The 19,906-nt window shown below is 40.4% G+C and overlaps 1 protein-coding gene across 5 annotated transcripts; it reads right to left on the reverse strand.

Annotated features, from left to right (window-relative positions):
- Nucleotides 1–111: 111 nt before the first annotated feature.
- Nucleotides 112–17,312, reverse strand: ARHGDIB (Rho GDP dissociation inhibitor beta). Of its 5 annotated transcripts, XM_081059946.1 has the most exons (8): nucleotides 17,154–17,215; nucleotides 12,886–12,963; nucleotides 12,737–12,793; nucleotides 8,285–8,468; nucleotides 7,535–7,618; nucleotides 5,384–5,460; nucleotides 2,233–2,296; nucleotides 765–1,620 (listed from the first exon to the last, which is right to left on the reverse strand). In XM_081059946.1, the coding sequence occupies exons 4-8, from the start codon at nucleotides 8,460–8,462 to the stop codon at nucleotides 1,421–1,423; spliced, it is 603 nt and encodes a 200-aa protein (XP_080916072.1). In that variant the 5' UTR covers nucleotides 8,463–8,468; nucleotides 12,737–12,793; nucleotides 12,886–12,963; nucleotides 17,154–17,215; the 3' UTR covers nucleotides 765–1,420. The 5 variants fall into 5 exon arrangements, with proteins under 5 accessions (XP_080916068.1, XP_080916069.1, XP_080916072.1 ...); XM_081059945.1 differs by lacking the exon at nucleotides 12,886–12,963; XM_081059942.1 differs by lacking the exons at nucleotides 12,737–12,793; nucleotides 12,886–12,963 and having other exon boundaries at nucleotides 112–1,620; nucleotides 17,154–17,312.
- Between the last annotated feature and the right edge of the window lie 2,594 nt (nucleotides 17,313–19,906).

A 19,906-nucleotide genomic window follows, 5' to 3' on the forward strand; every position in this document is an offset into this window, starting at 1 on the left:
ATTCTTAGTACTCTGGGAACTGTGCAGCTGGCTCTAAGGGGACCTTCAACTTCTGAGATAAAAGACCAAGTTCGGTGATGGGCCTCAGAACAAAACCAACCAGAACAAAATCAGGTCAATTCATTTTAATAAGAAAAAGTACTCTATGCCAAGTATAAGCACTAGGGATACAAAATGGTTAGGATCTTACCCAGCTTCTCACAGCTTAGATTGTTAATGCGAGAGATGGACAAATAAACAGGTTGTTTAAATATAAAATAGAAAGTGATAAAAAATTGGGAAACTCACAGGGTGCTATGAGAGCCAGACCATGGCCATTTAGGACAATGGTGGCGTTCGGTGAAGGCTTTCTTCCACAGGGGATGCCCAAGCAGAGTCTTGAGTAAATAATTTTGCCAGGCAAAAAAAAAAGATGGAAAGGGAGTTTCATGTAAAGAGCCAAAGCACAGAGAAGCAAATGTAACATGTAAGAATTGTTAGTAATTGAGTATTACAAATAGAAGAGAATTGATCAATATGGGCAAAAAAGCATGCTAGGGCCAGATCTCAGGGGCCCTTACCACTAAACATAGGAGCTTTAATTTTATTTTGTAGGTGATGAAAAGCCATTGAAAGATCTTAAGCAGGAGAGAAACAATGTCTGATTTGGCCTACAGGTGCCTACAGAACACTAAGATTCCCATAGGCAGCGGGATATATAGGTCTCAAGGTTAGGAAAAACTTTCATATGATAATACCATAAAATAAAACAAATTGAGACATTTACCGTATCATATTTTAAGAGTTCATTGCCCACGGCACTGGAACAGAGGGACCAAACTGTTGCCAATGACGTAAATGCCTCCTCCACTGTGCCCACCCCACCCCCTCTGAGGAAACTCACGAATGTGAACCATCCAGTTCCATATTTGTTCAAGCGAAGAAAATAGGGAAGCATGGATCTCAGTTAGATCATACAATTGTTTTATTTTTACTTGTTTGTGCTGTTTACATGGTCTCCCAGAAAAGAAGAACTCAACGGGCAGGGAATGTAACTAGGGACCTTCACTGAGCCAGCAGCAACCACAGAAGAACCCAGGGCTGGGAATGAGCACTGGAACCCCAGGCAGAAGGACGGGTAGTGATCAATTGTTTGCCCATTTCCTGGCTTCTAGTTGCTCACATGGGAATAAGAGAAGAAATATTAAATGAATGTGTGTTGAGGTGGAGAACGTCAAAGATCTGGCCAGGACAAGGGATCAAAAAAAGTGGGCAGGATTAAAGCCTGGGTTTTAAGCGTCCAGTGCTAGGGACCATGTTGAGAAAGTGTGGGAGAAGATGCATCAATAGGAGAATGTGGGGCCCCGCCGTGATCAGAAAGGACATGACTAAGAGGGTTCTTGCAGGTGGTAAGTGTAGGGATGGGGATGGGAGGATGTGCTCATTCTGTCCACTCCTTCTTAATGGACAGGTTCCACTCCCAGGTGAGGTGGTCATGCTTGTCATCGTCGGTGAAGAAGGACTTGTTGTGGTAGGTGCCTCGGGCCAGCATGCCCTTGGGAGCCTCCTCAGTCGGAGTCAGGAATTCATACTCCTCTGGCCGAGGCCCATAGCTGCCAACCATAAACGTGGCTTTATCCACTGAAAAGAAGGATAAGGTCATTAGCGTAAGAGTCCAATAGAGGAAAAACAAACATATTACCTAGCTAATGTACTATTATTGATTCCAATTAGACAGATGTCTCAATTCTAGAAAGAGGGTTTTTGTTTGTTTGTTTCTATGTCTTTGTTTAGGAAATTAACATCCACCTCCAGCCTCCCCCTCCTCCATGCTACTCCCAATTCCCATTCTCAACAAATACAGGTCATTGTATCAGTCTTTCCTGTCTTGGATTTTTCTGACACCCATGTTTTATGCCTGGGAACTGCTTTATTTATTTGTTTTTTAACTTTTGAGAATACTTTTATGTACTTTATTTTATTCACAATTATCTTGATTACTTGTCCCCTTTGTAAGTGATAAAGTTGAATTCCAGAAGCTCAGTGCCAACTCTGTCTAATCTAGGGTCTCCTAAATGAAGGCCTTTCCGTTAACATCTAGGTCAAAGGTGTATTTTGTGCCCTTTCCTAGGGTGAGTGTCCACAGCTTTTGTCAGATTTGTAAGTGAGTTATGCCTAAAATTTGCTAATACCCAGAAGTTTAAGTAGCAGTGGAAGCAGGATTTGGGATGGTGTCAGGTGGAGACCCCTTACCTTTCACCCCAGTCCGGTAGGTGTGCTGAACGTATTTCAGGCCTGACACAATATCCTTGTTCACCTGTAGGTAGGTGGAAGAATCCAAGCAATTCAGATTAAAAAGGCTCTTTCATTTTTACTCATCATTCATTCTGATCCTACCTAGCCGAGTCTTCCCTGAGGATGAAGGGACTGAAATTTAGTTCAGAATAAGTGTTACTATTATCATTGAGTGTGGCGGTGTGCCAGAGAACAGAGAGAGGGATTCACAAGACTCAACGTGGCCAGTCTGGTTTTAATAATCGGATACTGGGATCCTGGGTTTTGGGGAGGGGGGTGGTTAATGAAAACATGGTCTCAATGTTCTTTGTTACATTTATCCTTTCTCAATAGTGCAAAGAATGGTCTCGAGCTTCCCCTTCCTCATGCTGCTGGCCAGAAGATGGTCCTCATCTTAGAAAAGGTTACAAAGGTACCAATGGAAAATATTATGTAAACGTCAGAAAATCCTAACCTCAGACATGATCCACCTAGCATAAGGAAAACAAACAACAAGGAGAAAAGCCATCATGGAAAATCAGGTCTAGAAGATGGTTGTAATATAAGTGGAGTCTAAAGATGAGGGGCCACACAAAAACATCCTCCCCACATACAAACAACGGTTGAAATCCACTTGTGTCTGGCAAGTATTTTGGATGTCTGTCATTTTCAGACATTGTCTGAGGTCTTGCCACTTTCCCAGACCTCTCAAAAAAATCCACTAAAGCAGAATGAAAATGTAGAGTCCAAGCATTTTGTTTTCCCATGAGTCATTTTACCTAGGATTGAACTGGGTTGTCCATTAATTTTATTCAGTGGTCATGTTTATACAAACAAATTAAAGTGGACATTGCCTCATCACCTGGAAGGCTTGGTTCACTGTTTGTCACTATGAAGAATTAGAAAATCCTTTATAAAATTTATTTATATAATTAATATAATTAATTAAATATAATTAAATCTTCAAATAATTTCTCCCCTTTATGTTTGGGACAAAATAATTAAACCAGTCGGTCAGTGCTACACTTTGTTTTGTTGGTAATGAGGTCGCGTAGCAGTGACTACTACCAGTTTATTAGGTTCTAGACTGTCAGTACAATCTGCGACAGAATGAAAACAACTTAATTGAAGAAATTGTGAGAAAACAAAATGCAAACTTCCTAATTACTCTGACTCCCACATGTGGCTCATAGGAATACGGAAAATGAATGAACCTTTCTAGAATTCTCTACACTGGTCCTTTGGGCCCAGTAGGAGATGTGGTCTGCTGGGAAAAAGACCTGAAAACAGGATTGGTGGTGGAGTAGCAATAAGGACTTCAAAACAGAGTCTCCTGTGTTTCCACTGCTTCATAGAATGTGCATTTAATATAAACATGTTTGAAATGGGTAAAAGAAAAATATGGATAGTTCTAGGATTCTCATTCTCTGCCTGCACGCCCCTCTGCATCGACTCTCCCACACCAGGGGAAGAAGCCTTGGTGACGTGAATAGAAGTGAGAGCTGTAGAAGTCAGAGCTGCATTTCTTTGGGAGGCCAAAGGAAAAGGGGAGGAGAGTAAAAGAACCATCCCAGACCAAGATTTTGGAAAGTGTTGTGAAGTCTCAGGGGAGAAAGAAAAGAACACTGAGAACAACTAAGAGAGATAAAGAAAGAGGATTTTAGGATGTGTTACTGGTATTACAAATGCCAATCTTCTCGGATATTTTTCAAGAGATATCAGTAAAGATTTAAATTGCTTTTCAATTATTTTCAGTTTTTAACTGGTGTTTCTTCTAACTGTAGGTCCCTGCTGGGACAGGCCACAGGGTAGTTCAGGTTTATGTGGGTTACACACAAAGAATCATGGTTCTCCTGTTCTTTGACAAGGCCAAACCTTGCAGTGGATGTGACGTGAAAATCCCTTTCTGTGCCTCCTCCTCCATCACCTTAATGTGTAACCCTGACTACTGAGAACCCACACCACTCAGCCTTCTCAGCCTTCCCAACAGAAGTCCACGCTCCAGACCTTTCCTTCCCATATCAGTCACATAAAAATATACCTGTCATGTTTCACTTGATAAAAACTGAGTTACTAAATTGACAAATAAAGGCAGTAGCATTCATGATTAAACATTGGACTGATGTATAACCTATTCTAGGCATATTTGGTTACATTGCCTCACCAAACTCTGAGGTGCTTCAGTAATACATAGAACTACAGGAAACAGGGAAGTGAACCATAGCTCCGTGGCTATTATAGAGGAGGTGTCAACACGTTTTCCGAATGAAATTATTTTGAAGCATGTTTGTATGTGGTGAGTGATTGTCCTTAGACCTGGAATCATAGTCTGCACCTAGGGGAAAAAGGCCTGGTGTGCAGATAGGGAGGGTAGGTGGGGCTTTCCTTGGTGGTGCCCATACTGTGGAGGATATGGCTGAGTGGGCAATCACAGCAAATATAAGCAATTAAGAGCAAGCAGGGAATTTCTGACCTCTTTGGTTTCAAAGTCCAGCTAATTTTTCTCCTTGATTTTGGCTGCTCACTATATGTGCCTATCCACTATATGTCAGTTTATCTCCTATTCAGTTTTGCACTTACGTCTTCATCTGCTCCACACCTAAATTGTAATTTCCAGTTATTAACCAAGGACTACACTCCCTGGATTTATGTAATTACTGAGCAAGTAGAGCTGAGACTCTATTTGTTCTACTTTCTTTTCCTATTAATTGATTCATTAATTTATGTATTTCTCAATAAATATTCACTAAATATATACCATTCACAAAGTTTTGTGTAACATTGGAAACAGGGAATATATAATCTCTCCCTATCTCAAGGTGCTTAGGCTGTATAGGGGAGAAAGGACACAAACGATATAAAAAAGAGGAGTGTCTGCCTTGTGAATTGGAGTACTAGAAATTCACAGAGAGAAGATCCATCCCATTGGCTTAAGTGGAGAGGGTCCTGGTTGGGAAGAGGCAGGAAGCAAGAATGGGTCTCAACAGTAGGGCCCAGCATAGTTCAGATGCAGGGAAAACAAACAAACAAAAGGTTTGCCAACACAATAATGCAAGAAATTTGTTTCTTTCTTCCTCTGATTATAGGAAGGTCTTAAATTTTATAAAAACATACAGGGCAAGGTACTTACTTTGAAGTGAATTTTGACTCTATATTCAACACCTTCCTTTAGCACAAAGGTTTCTTTCTTGAGGGCCTCGAGATCACCTGTAGAGGTGGAGTTTAATTAGAAAGACTATTTTCCTCAGAGGTAGATATACAGATCAATGAAATTCAAGCTCCAGAGCCATTTACTGGGCCCTTCAGGGTACCATGGTCCATAGGACTGTCAGCTCAAATATTGGAGGTTACTGACTGCACAAACACACCCTTGAAATGCCTGGAATCTTATAGCTACAAAAGAAAGAAATGGTATATAATTTGACAACGACCCTAAGAATATACGAGACGTTACCAGTAATAAGTTATGTACAAAAACAAGTCTTTTTCTAATTGTCAATAATAAAAACAAGTGTTAATCAACTATCCCAGAGGAAAGTCTGAACTATCTTTCCATTCTCTCTATTGCAAATGACATTACATATTGTGGTCAAACGAAAAGACAAAGAATATGCCCCTACGTCTCAAATAAAGAAATATAGGGAAAATATTATATAAAAGTACCAGCTATTTGTTTTGTAGATGTTTGTGGCATTTTGTAACTTTTAAACTTTTACTTGTTTTGGTTCTTTTTTTATCATTCTAAATAAATTTTCACTTTTGTACTTAATTTTGAATTTGCATTTGCAATTGCATATTATTTTCCTTAAGGAAAGTCACTTAAGTTATAAAAACTTTAGGCCCCATAAAACTGGAATCTGCCCTTAATTCCTGTACCCTGGTTAGAGAAGTAATCATTCTCTGTTCTTTTCCCAATTGATCCTGTGTAATTTGACATTCAGGAATGAGTGTGTGTGTGCATGTGGGTGTGCGTGCGTGTATGTGTGTGTGTGTTTCGCACAGTTCTGCACATGCTTCATGCACAGAGCTGGTGCCAGTATCAGAAAACCAAAGCTGGGTTTCCTGCTGCTGGGAAAAGGATAGAGACCAAGTTTTCCCTGAAATATCAACCAAACTCTTCTAAAGAGAACAAATTTCCTCAGTGCTAATTCAGACCTTATCTTGCAAAATAACATCTGTACCTGGTAACATTACACAATTTCACACAGGAAGAGGCCTGAGTCCTGGTGAGAGAGAGTTTCTCTCCCGGAGAGATGCTAGATTGTGGGGGTAGTTGAATTTGTGTCTGCTCTAATGATTTCAGTTGAAGAGGAAGTGTGTCTTCTCAGCCTCTGATTTCCTCCCTCTGACAAAAAAGCCCTTTTAAGGTAAAGAGTACTTAAGTCCTGCAAGAGGGGAACTACTTTGTTCCTAAGCCTACTGTTCTAGAGTCTTACTTTGTTCTGTGTCATGATCCATTTTTTGAATCTGGACATATATATCCAGATTATATGTGTGTGTGTTATATATGTATATATAATATATATGTGGATATAATATTATATATGTGTTTTTTCCTTCACTAAATACCTGCCTTTAATGCATCCAAACTCCTAGCTTTGTGGCCCTTTCTTTAGTTCTCTGAGATGCCCATTTCTCCCATACTACTCACCTTCCCAGTCTCTCCTTATCTCCTCAAGACTTAAGTCTCAGGAAAGGACTTGACTCTTGTCACAATAAAGTGAAAGAAAATAACATCTTAATTTGTACATTTTTTGGGGGGCAGGGAATGCTTATTTAAAAGAATCAGAACTTTAAGCTACAATTATATGTTTAACAGTGGAATTCCTAGCATTATTTGGGAGGTTTTAGATTGCTACTTGCTTTCAGGTAAGTTCTATAGCTGATATAAGATCAATACTTGCTTTGATGTTTAGACTGTACGAATAATACAATTCCAGAAGCATACTCTTAATGTTTCCAAACTTTTACATGAATAGTAATTCTCTTGCTATCTGTCGTGTGCAGATAAAAATCAGAGGTAAACATGACACAAGTAAATATATCCAGTACTTACTTATGCCTGCACCCTCTTCAATGAAATAGAGACAGAAGTTGGGCTTTTCATTGAGCATGGTAAATACTATGCACCCTAAGAGCTGTGATGTGTGAGCTGGTCCCAGCATATGTATCTCTGGGGTTCACCTTACTAGGGTTTCTCCTGCTGGGATAAGGAACAAAGGACAAGTTTTCCCAGTGATATCGTTAGCTCCCTTTGAACAGAACAGATGTGTCCACTTACCAGTGAGGTCCATGGTGATTGGTCCTGGGGCACTTGCACAAACCAGGGTAAGGCGGGTGACAGTGACATTGGGGGCTGCTGGATCTGCAGGATTCAAAAGGGAATGTAAGCACAAGGAAGAGACATTTGTGTACAGTGTGCATGTGCATTCCAAGTAGGAGAGAGAGAACATAAAAAGAAAAGTGATAATCTCTATCTGCAGTAGAAACAGAAAATGGAAGTGGCAGATTCACCTCACTTGGTCTTACTGGCCTTCTGAATTACAAGCGATACCATTTCTGCTTCAGGTACTTATAGATCCACCTTACTTATCAGCAGGGAACATTTCTTGAGTGGTTATGGTTAGGGATTCTACTAGTTGGGCACTGCGCATCCGTACCTTTGGGCCATGTCTTAGTCTGCCATTGTGTATGTGGAAGAGATGAAAGGTTAGGTAAGGAGTGAGGTGGGGAAAGAGAAGAAGGAGAGAAAATGTGAGTGAGAATGGAGAGAATAGAATTCTAAGTGGTAGGCTGAAATTCTTTCTCAGTCCTCCCTATGTGTTATTTTTGCTTGTTTCAATGCAGACTTGCACCTTCTCTCCAAAGAAGACTTAGTTATACAGTTCTTAACTTTATTCAGTATATATAAATGGTGTGTCACACATTTCACCCTGGAAGAACTTGGTAGCCTTGCCTTTGCACTGGCTACTGAATAGCCTGAATGCCTTGTCCAGGACCCTCCACCTCACCCATCCCCATACACACACACCTGCCACCACAGGACCATCCCCCAGGAGCGTTTTCTTGTACTTAATTAGACTTTCATCATCTTTGTCCATCTCCTGCAGCTCTTTCAGGGACTTCTGAGGTGGAGGCTTGTAATTGAGCTTGCCATCCAGCTCGTCATCATCCTCTTCCAGGTGTGGTTCTGGGGCCTTTTCAGTCATTTTGATCTGTTTCAGAGAGAGAGAATAATCATCCATTAGTCAAAAGTCAGTGGGCATGAACGATATTTGTGGGGCTCCTGTTAGCACCTTCTTTGCCCTAATGGACTTCTGTAATTGTAAGAGATTTCCCAGGATACTTTCCCTTAATTCCACCTCATTCTATTTCATGAAATAAGAATATAATACTTTCCAGCCTTTTCTCTGACATGCCTAAATTTTCACATTCTGTGACAAGTTCCTCCTATTCACTGAATAAAACAGATAAAAAAGAAATGAAGCATTTTTGAGTTGCATAGTACAAGTGAAGTAACATAGCACAAGCAGGCCTGAATATTGAGCAAATAGCCCCAGTTCAAACAGTTACAGAAATTATCACAGTCCTCCAAATCCAGACAGCTTTGCTAGTGTCAAAGCTGGCAGCATGCACAACCTCCCTTGTGATGGTTTCAAGAGATAGATGGAGTACTTGCCGAAGAAACCCAATTAATGGGCTTCTTCCCATCAATTGAATTTTTCCCTGAACTCCTGCAATACCTCAAAGGAGACTCATGAGAAGTGTGGACCCCTGTGGTATCTCCCAAGTTGTCTGAATGGTTTCTGCCCAGTACTGCTCATAATTCCTTCAGGACACGTACTAGGTTCTGTGTTTCTCTTGAATCTCCCATAACACTTGAATACTTCAAGCACTTTATTAGCATTCATTGATCGATTTATTAGGTTCCATACGTAAAGATCATCTATTCTTCTGAGCTGACACAAAATAGCAAAATACTCTTTAAATTTCTCTAGACAAAACTGTAATCACTATGTCTTTACTATACTTCCATCTATCTCCCCTTTCTGGACTCACCTTCTTTATAGTACCCCAACCCCCCACCCTCAGATTTCTAGTGACTATGCTCTAAGACCTCACCTGGGCATACCCTGGAGTCTGTCTTCTTCTTTCATCATCTACATTTACTTGTTTTGTGTTTAAAAAAATTTAGGGGAGATCTAATTATTCACTTAAGTGTTAATGACTAAATAAGTGTTAATGACTAAATAATAGATCTAAAAATTATTCCCTTAGGGCATGAGCTTTTCATAGTAAGAGATTTTCATAGCTGAATTGAACCTTTGAGGTGATATATTCCAATCCCTCATTTAATCATTGAGAAAATTGAACCCAGAGGTTAAGAGAATTGCCCAACTCTTCAAAGCTGGATGAGATGCAATGTCCTAATGAAGAGGAAGAAACTACTGGAATAATTTCAGGCCCTTGTGGCTGGCAACAATGGAGTGATTTGGGGAAACAAGAGAGATATTTGGGCAAGGAGATCATGTCCTGATTTCCTTCAGTTCCACCCCAAAGATAACTCCTCCCCTGCCTGTAGCGAAAGGCTTCACTGCTCCAAAGTGGTACCACCATAAGACAATACCATCACATCTCATCCGGAGTGACTTTGCAAAACCCTATAAAGTGCCCTGAGAGTGAAACTATCTCTGGCCAAAATTGGTTGTAGTTTTGAGTTTCGATGTCACTGTCATTGGCAACTGGAAGAAAAATAATTAGGAAGTAAAGCCAAGCAAAAACAATTTTAACAGAAAAAGGAAGAGAAAAAGTAATGGTCTCTCTCGGCTCATTAATTCTCTCCTAGCAAAATAGCAAGCTAAATACTCTGAGCCTGATCAACCCTGAAAACAGCATTGCAATGCCCAGGTCCACTTCCTGTGCAGGAAGGAAATATGTAGGCCTGTTCCTATGGCAACTCTTGCTTCAGCTGAAGAAGGAGCACCACTCAAAGCTGAGCTTCTAGAGAACAGCACAATAAACATAGTGACTAACACAACTTGTATTCCAAACAACACTCAGGGAAAGTGAATGAATTGGTTGGAAAATGATGAAGGATGCAGTAGGTGGAGGTGTAGACTACAATCATTAAGGGGCAGATGAAGAGGAACCCAGAAGAGACTAAGCAGATGAGACAGGTTCTCTTCTCGTGACAGCTAGGAGCCTGGCCAGATACCAAGGGTGGAGGTCACATAACACACCTGAGGATGGAGCATCAGGAAGGTTAGGTACAGGTGAGGGCATCTCAGGCCCCATGGACAGGCCTTTCCAGAATATATTGCTTGGTTCTAACAAGTTGTCTGCTTGAAGTCTATCAGATGATGACAGGCACCCAGCCACTACCTAGCTCAAGGAGATTTCAGTCACCTGCAGGGAATTGTAATTCTGTACCCTTGAATTTCAATTTTGAAAGGAGAATGAGGGAGAGAGATTGAGAGAGACAGAAACAGAAAGCTTTGGTCTAGGACAGGATCTGTTAACCTCTAACAGTGTGATCACTGGCAAGATAATTGATCTGTCTTCTAGATCTTGATCTTCTTATTAATAAATATGAGACTTATGCCAGTTATAAATTTCCTTGTTTTTTTGCAAACCGATACAATAATTGCTCCATAAAAATGAGACACCAATTTATTTAATGATATTGAAGAGTAGAGGATAACATGGGATTACTGTATGAAATGGTTGCAGTGAAAAAGAGGAAATTCAGGACCACATTAAAATAATTTGGTCTAATTATATAGCATAAGAAAAAGAGATGGGAGACCAGCTGCCCAAACCAGTTCACTCTGGAAAGCTAATTAAAAAGAGATGAAAATCATAATATGGCAAATAAAGGACTGGAAAAGCAGTTCTCAGGGAAAGCCCTTTTAAAGAAAAATTAGGGTCACAAATATTTGGCGAGCACCTACTGTTTACAAGACACTATGCTTTAGCACATACTAATGTTGAAGTTGCTCTCCAAAGTAGAGAGGGATGGAGGATGAGCAATCTAACCGTACTAAAAAGACCCAGATGGTTTGACTGATTTTTGGAGATTACAGGTCTCTTTAAACATCTGATAAAAGTCATGGTCCTTTAAAAAAAAAAAAAGGAATAAGCCCATGAAACTGTGCATGCTATCCAGGGGTTCATGGACCCCTGAAGTCCTTCAGAGACTTTACTAAAGCCCAAGATTAGGAACATGACCTCGAAAGTGTAACTTTTTGAAACAAGAAGCAAAAAGTTGAGGAAACTTGCTTCTCTTTGAGGCTTCGCCAGATCAATGACCCAACTTAGCCTCAAACCAAGGATGATGTCTATGAATACTGGGTATGTAGAAGCAGGAGGAGATATCAGGTAACACCTGCATCTGAGGGGGATGACCACACAGCCTGGCAGAAGAGCAAAGGTGCCCAGGGAGCATTCTGTGGTCAATCTACTTGATTTTGGATAATTATCTCTTTGCTGAACTAGACCTCAACACGTGTGGTTTTTGGTTCTTGCTTTGACACTAACTAACTAGCTGTGACCCCACCCCAGCGAATGTTTCCACTACTGTGGATCGTTCTTTCCTCATCTTGGGTGGCAAGGGGTGAGAGCAGACCATCTTTCATTTTGTGCTTTTATTTTGGAAGGCCTCTATCTGCTGTTTCTCCTGACATGCAGTCAGTGTCAGCTAAGTTGCCATTCAGTTACCTAATTTCTGTTACTGTGTATATAAGAGACTATCTATTTCTGTTTTAGTGTTTCAAATTCATGCAAATTCTCAAAAGATGCTGCATTTTAAATTTCACAATTCATCTCTGGAAACCCATGGACTCTCCCAAAGCCCTAGCCATAAATGGTTTATATAGTTTGACACTGATTTCCCAAACTATGTATATGTGTACATTTAGCCACAAATGTCAGTTTTTATTTTATACCCCATTTTTGGGTGCTTGCTAAAGTGAAAAATAGAACTTTTATGGAAATTCTATAGCCTACTTTCTAATCTCATCATCTAAAGAACAACTGGCTTTATTATTGCTGATAATAATTATAATAGTTATCATACACAGGTACTAAATGTTTTCATGAGGATAATTTCACTTAGTGAAATTATCACTACACTACAGATCAGGAAACTCTTCTACAGATTCAGGTAAATAACTCGCCCAAGAAGACATAGTGTGTAAAGGGCAGAGGGCAGGTTGTCTGACTTGTAGACAGTACACTTGGTTGCTTCAGTTATCTTTATCAAGAAGTAATAATGAAATCGTAGAGCTCGTTCGTTATTTTGGGAATCTCTCCAGAGGTGCACTGGCAGAGGTAAAATGTTCTTTGCAACACTGCAGGAATGGCGATAACAAAGCAGGGAAGTGTCACGAAAAGAGAGTCAGTGCAATTCTGCCCCCATGTCACCTTGCACAAGTCTCAACCTGTCTGAGCTCTAGTTTCGTCTTCTGCAAAATGAAATCATTACCTTAGAAGATTTCTGTCTGTTCTTAATTCAGGGACTCTAATGCTCCTTCAAAGAAGTCTATGAAATGAGAAAGAAAAAGAGGAAGTGGAGGTGGGGTAGGGGAGAAATCAGCCCATCAGCATAGAACATTTTGGTTGGGCTTTTCTCACCTTCCAGTTGCACACTGTTTCACAAAGTGCAGGGTTGTTTTGCTTATTTGTTTTGTTGTATGTTGTTTTGTTTTTGACCTTGAGTTTTTATACAGGAAAGATGAAATGGAGAATTAACATTTATATCGAGGTTCGTGTGGACTCTGTCAGGCCCTAAAGCATGTATGGCTTTTTTTTTTTTTATGTGCTTACTACTCCAGTTAGCTGTATTTTCTGCATCCCAGATGCTTACACAGATAAATTTTCACAGTGGAACCCTCATATTCCCATGTCTGCTATTCAGGGAAACAATATCAAGGATTAGATGTGTGAGGTAGAGTCTTAATCTTTTCCGGCTCAATTAAAATGCTACATTAAATTAAGATGGCTACTCATGGCACGAGTATGACTTAGCACAAATTTGTGTTTTCCCTTGCAAATTCAGTGGAATTTCCAAGGCACTGAAAGTGAAAGACTTATGAATGTACACCAATCTCAGGACAGGGCACACTTGTTTGGTTTGTTAATGCAGTTGCAAATACATTGAGGGCAGGAAAAGATGAAATTCTTTTGAGTGTAGATGAAACAAATCACCTAATTTAGAGAAAGGTGATCTTCATGTCTACTGGAACATGCATTTTGAGTCCGATGGAGGAGAGATTGAAAATGTGGTTTTGTACTTGACTTATTACAGGCATTAAGCAAGTTTTTAATCTCACTGAGCCCAGTTTTTCCACCAGTAAAGTAGGAATGGTAATCTTTCCTTATGGGGTTGAAGAGCTGGAGAAAACGTATGAAAAATTCTAGGACGATACTGGCCAAGAGTAGATGTTCAATAACTTTGCGTTCCCTTCCTCTCCTCCCTTCCCTGCAATGCTGTCTGTTTTGTGGCATAGTTTCAGTGAAGCGAAGTAACTGACTGCCCAGGTACTGAAGGCTTTCCTTTGGATTTGCAGTGTTGACAATATCCACTCCTTCCGCCTTAAAAATAGATTTTGTTTCTTTGAGGAGCACGGAAGAGACGAAAATCTGGGAATTGCAAGGATTGTTTATTAACTGAATCAACCTTGAACTGGACTGTCACTATTCTATGTCTTTAAAAAACTTTCACATGAACAATTTAATTTTAGATTCTATTTATTACTCCCTTTCCTAATTGAAGCCAGAGGTCGCTCTGTGAATGATGAGAAAGGATAAAAAAATACAGGCAGAGCTAATGGAGAGAATTCAGTCTGAGTCTGGGAGCAAAATACTGTGGAGACTTGATACATGGCTGAAAGTTACCAGATCAGGCATCTAGAAGCATGGGCCATGAATATTAGATAAAAGAGGCAGACATGAGAGAGAGAGGAGAGAGAGAGAGAGAGAGAGAGAGAGAGAGAGAGAGAGAGAGAGAGAGAAAGAAATGTGGAAGTACCAAAAGTAGGGGCTTTCCATCAGAGAAGTACCTATGTAAGTAAATAACAGCATTCTCCCACACCCTGTCAACACCCTCCCACCCCCCACCCCCACACACACATTGACTAGATTCTGTGCTACACTCCCCATATCTGGACTGCAGCTTTAGAGCAGGTCATGGATTATTGAGCCATGTCTGAAGGACTGGCGACATGTCAGAGCTAGTCAAGGATTTAGGTCTGCATACCACCTGCCTGGTGATTTGGCTTATTTGTGTATCCCTTGGGACACCATAAGCTGTCTGGGTTCTGGAGTCCTCCCTGGTGTCTCAGGTTTCCCTTGTGACACAAGGGAATTGGTGCTTCCTGGGGCCCTCACGGCTGCTCTCTACCACCTCAGCCCCACGAGGAACATTTGAAGCTGCAAAGCTGAATAAGAACCAACCCAGAGCCTGAGAGGACAGCGTCTTTTTAGATACAATAAACATTGTAATCAACCCTGAGGAAGGTATAAATTACTAGAAGCGGAATTCTTTAAGATTTCCTTTGGTAAGAGAAACGATACATTATTTCTTATTCGCACATTCATCGTAGTATATACTCTTCTGTTCCAGATTCAGATGCAAAAGGAGGAAGAACTCACCTCTCCTTAAACTGAAGTCACTGTGCTAGGTATTTTCACAAATATTTATTTTGAATAATCCTTAAAGAAAACTGCATTAAGGAAGCCCTTATGAAGCAAAAGATTATACTTCAGTAATGCAATACAGTTTTAAATGAAGCATGAAAAATTAGAGAGAAGTAAAGAATTTTTATTACCACTTGTGGTTAGAATATCAACCCTTTTAAGAAAATTAAGTGGATTTTTACCAGCACTAACTGTGGAAACCAGAGTATAAAACAGCACAGAATGATTGTGTAAGTGTTTATTGCATGGATAAATGTTGAAGTTTCAGGAGCAACATGAGATCCATCTCTCGAATGGCCAGTGTGGACTCTAATCCAGGGTCCTGGGCAGTGATAACACTGACCCAAGAACGAGGATGGTCAGAATGTGAGATTAAAGAACACTCGTCCCATGGGACATTTCCTAAAATGTCCTTCCTTCTGAGGCATTGTAGCTCTTGTTTTTCTTTTTCCCAGCAGTCAAATCACTTAACACTTGTGAGGCTTACTGTCCTCCCTGTGTCCTCTCAGAATTCAAATTTAAAAGTTTTAACCACCAGGCCTGACACACAGACGGCACCTCACATATGTTGGCTCTCTATCTGCTTAACGTTTAATCCTCAGGATATCTCTCTCCCTGATTGCTGAAGTTTGTCATGTCCTGTGCTCCCGTACATTGGCCCAGGCCCTCATTTTTTCTGCCACACTGACATGGCCGTGCTGAGCTTCCGCTGAAAAGAGAACCTTTATGGTGCTCGGAACATACTTCCCTAGGAACAAACACACACTGTCCCAGACAAAGAAGAACCACCTTCCCCTGCCTGGCTGATGCCAGCCAGTTTTTGTTTGGCTGTAACATGGTTATTCCGCATGGGCTGGATTTGTGTAAGTCACATGGATGGAGAATGAACTGTTCTCTTAGGATTCTACACATCTCACAAAAGGGTAAGGTGATCTTGTTACTACCAGTGCCAGATCTGGGTTTGGGAAGGATATGTTCTTGTCAATTTAACAAAACAAAGCAATGGCAAGGATGAGTGGCACCTGTGACCAATCTCCCCGGAGCTTACACAGATCTCTTGATTTCCCTTGCCCGATCATCCCTGCTGTGAGGACCCAATGTGCTAACCCTGGGGGACTATGGGAGCTCCATGTGACAGCAGCCTGCCTCCGCCCACCTTGAACAGAAGGACAGCTCAGGGTTTATCAGACCCACACCACAGGTTACCCTAAGCGTAGAGTTTAATTGCAAATTACCTTTATAAAACATGCTGACTAGGCTGTCCTCAAAAAAGGAAGAAAGTATTTCATGTCATGCCTGAAGCACTTTTAACGGTGGCCAAACTAAGACCTTGACAGTTTGAAGGCACGTTGACCAGGTGTCCTAACTGGGCCCACTTGGATTTTTCTAGAATCTCTCTCTTAAATTAGTTGGTGTCTTCTGTGTTTGCTTTTAGTTCTCACAGATGTAAAGCCCTATACTGTGGCAACAACAGCAATGATCTTTCCGCCCATCTCACTGCAAGAATTTAATGCACAGTTTTTGTTAGTGGTAGAAATTCTTTCCCTGGGTGACTGATGAGTAAATAAGAGTTCATTCTACTGTCCTTCCCTCTCGATAGTTAAATTCCATCGTACTCTAAGGGAGGCTTTCATTATGCCTTTCTCTTATATCACCAGAAAAATTCTTTAGTGGAAAACGGTTTAATGTTTGACAGCTTTGGACCTTTTTTTTTTTTTTTTTCCTTTTCAACCAGTCTCTTTAAATCTACTTAAAAACAGGAAACCACACATCTCCACCCCAGCACCAACCCGCCATCCACCAACATGTTCCATATCTACAGTCTTTTTGCTTCTAAGTTTGGCCTGATGCCTGCTCCTACCTTGTAGGAAACCCCTCCGGACTCCTCCCAGTGGCTTTATTCATAGCCCATCTCCAGAACAGTCAGGATTTCATCTCCTGGGCTGCAGCCCCCACGCTCCTCTCCCTCACCAAGCTGCCTCCCTGAGTCATTGCCACCATTCCCTGCTCTCACTTCCCCTTCTATGCAGAACTGTCCCAGCAGCTTTCTTACTAGTGCTTTCTTATCATCGTTTGTTTTAAAGAGGAACCACCACTCTAAAAAAATAAATAAATAGAGAGAGGGTTGTAGCCTAGTTTAAAGATTTCCAATATTTCTCTGTGCCCACCTGTAGCCTCCTCCACCCTGCGGTATTTCAACTTACATTCAGTGCTTCACGTCTCTGTCCGGGGTGCTTCTGTCTCTCAACTGTGACTTCTGAGTACTGGCAGTTAGAACAGGAAGGAAGTTAGTGAGAAAAAAAATTTTTTTCAAACCTACTAGAAGAGGAAACCCTGGGCTGTCTCAAATCCTGTTCTGCACTGCATATCTCTTGATCAGCTAACTCTGAGCAGCATTCTTGTCAATTATTGGCACATGTGAGAGCATGACTGCCCTTGTGAACATGGATATGTGTGAATGTTCATGTAAGGATATGCAGCCTACAGCGATGAGTGCTATGAATAATTGTGTGGCTATATCTAAAAATCAAGTCATTTCAGTACATAAGCATACCGAGGCAACTAGTCTAAAACTAGTAGCGATGGATTCATTCACAGGCTTCACTTTGTATCACTAACTTCTGTTCCTGTGGGGTCTCTGCCAGCTTCTTTATCAGCCAGATACGTTGAAAGTTTGCTGGCAGTGAATGTAGGGTGTTAAGAAACTATGTATGTTAACTGCATATATTTCGCCCTAAATTTTAAATTTTGTCCTTAAACAGAGCTTTAGAATTTTGTTGGTCATAATTTCAAGATGCAGCTTTGTATTGCAACACAAACAACCAAAGGTTATTTGTTGCCATTTTTCACTACTTTTTCTTTTTAAATTAAAAAAGGCCAAAGCACTGCTGTTAATTAAACCTAAGAATGAAAATTACAAAATAAAGTAAAACTTCATTAATTCATAGTCTTCTGTCTCAGAATTTGTGATAATTTAACAAGTGCTAAAATTGACTTTGTACCATATTTGAGGAAATGGTTTGTGAAGTAATTTAAGTGGGAACAAGTTTCAGAGGCCATATTTAAACCATTCGAGGTAACAAAGTTTTTAAGCACCCAAGCCACTTTACTCATTTCCATAGATGCTGCCTATAATAAATTCTTATTGATATTAATATCTCAATGCCAGTATTTACATTGTTTCAATAGGTTTAGAGCTGACTAATCAAGCAAATATATTTGGAGTAATTGACATTTATTTTGCTGTCATTTAAACACACTGCATTTTGTTTACTTCATTCTGTAAATTGATGCCATCAGATATATTCTGTCCTTAGTCAGTGTAACTGAAACAATCAAGGAGATGGTGGTCATTTGGTGGGAGAAAAGAGATTAATCTATAAAAGCATAAAAAGGAAAACAGTATATAATTAAAAATTAGTAAAAGTATTGAAAACCAAATGCAGATTTAGTTATAAATTTCAGAATGATATAAGTAGAAGATAGCCCTTGAAACAAAGTGTCTGAGGGTATTATAAATAAAAGTGAATATTAATTTACACAGAAGACAGTACACTTTGTAGCTCAGTACTCTCAAGGTGACTGATGAGTAAGACTCATCAGAACTGTCAAGACGGGACACAGTTCTTTCAATGACATTAGCTGAGTCCCTCGTTTCTTTCAGGGACTGTTCTAAGCACTGGTGAGATAGCAGTAGACAATAGACAAAATCTCTGCTCTCCTGTGGATCTTACATTGTAAGGGAGACAGACAATTAAAAAATAACATAAGTAGAATAAATTATTTGGAACAAGAAAGATTTAAATATCAAAAGGGTAGATTCATGGTCTATGTGCTACTCTCATGCTATTAGGGAAAAAGACCTTACTAGTCAAACAGGCCTTTTTCCTTTTTATTTTTTTTTCTGCTAAGCCCAATGTATCTTCACAATTTTCTTAATGCACTGCTTTCTGCACAGGTGTTGGAAGGTATGGCAGCCCCTTAAGAAATGTCCACAAAATCAGCATGTGTGTGTGCAGTGTGTGTACGTTTATTGGGGGAGGAGAGAGCATTCATAACTTTCATCAAATTCTCAAAGGGGCATGACCTCAAAAGGATTAAAAATTGCTAAATTAGAGCCTCTTCTTGATTTATCGAAGACTTTCAGTAAGTTGGAGGACAACGGCCACGTTCTCCTAAAATATCTTCCAGTATCACAGACAGGATAGGGATCTACTGGAAATCACCATTTCTCGTTTCCTTCTGCTGCTGCTCATTCGTTGTTCACATGTATTTGTCAGATGGGAAACTGAGATTAAGAAACTCCTTAAAGAAGATTAAAATGGCAGACGCTCCTCTACTAGCCCATGCTGACAACCAGGCATTATGTGCTGAGGCTCCCTTATTCATATCTGAGCTTCTGCAAATGTAAGGAAATGCCTGTCATGGTAGTAAGAATGCTCTTACGTTAAGGCTCTTAGCTCTGTAATGCCAAATAATACCGACAGAACTTAGAAACCTACAGAGGAATTTCCAGAAAAACGATCAAACCTTTGAAGCATTTTCCAGCTTTTCTTTGCTCTTATAAGGATATGACTGAAGGGTACATTCTAGGCAAATCTTCCATTGGGCCGAAGGTACCTTTGCTGGGAGCCTGCAAAAGTGACACGTGACTGCAGACTGTTGAGACTTCCCCTTTCTGTGCAGATATATTTCTCGGAGGCTATAAGTACAGATCATAAACTTTGAGAGAAGAATTTCTGCCCTGAAATCTGTCCATTCTGAAATGTGTCCTTGAGGCACAAACAGTTAGTAGCCTGGGGTGGAGGGAAGAGCTGTAGTTCAGGCGGATATCCTGCCTCTGTCTCTTCCTGTCAGTGTGTCCTTGGGCCAATGCTTTCATTTCTCTGACCCTCAGTTTTCTCATCTGTAGAAGAGGGGTGGTATCACCTTTAGTGTTGTTGGAAGGGTTGGACAT

This window comes from Rhinolophus hipposideros (genome assembly GCF_964194185.1).
Source record: "Rhinolophus hipposideros genome assembly, chromosome: 9".
In the NCBI taxonomy this organism is placed as follows: Eukaryota; Metazoa; Chordata; class Mammalia; order Chiroptera; family Rhinolophidae; genus Rhinolophus; species Rhinolophus hipposideros.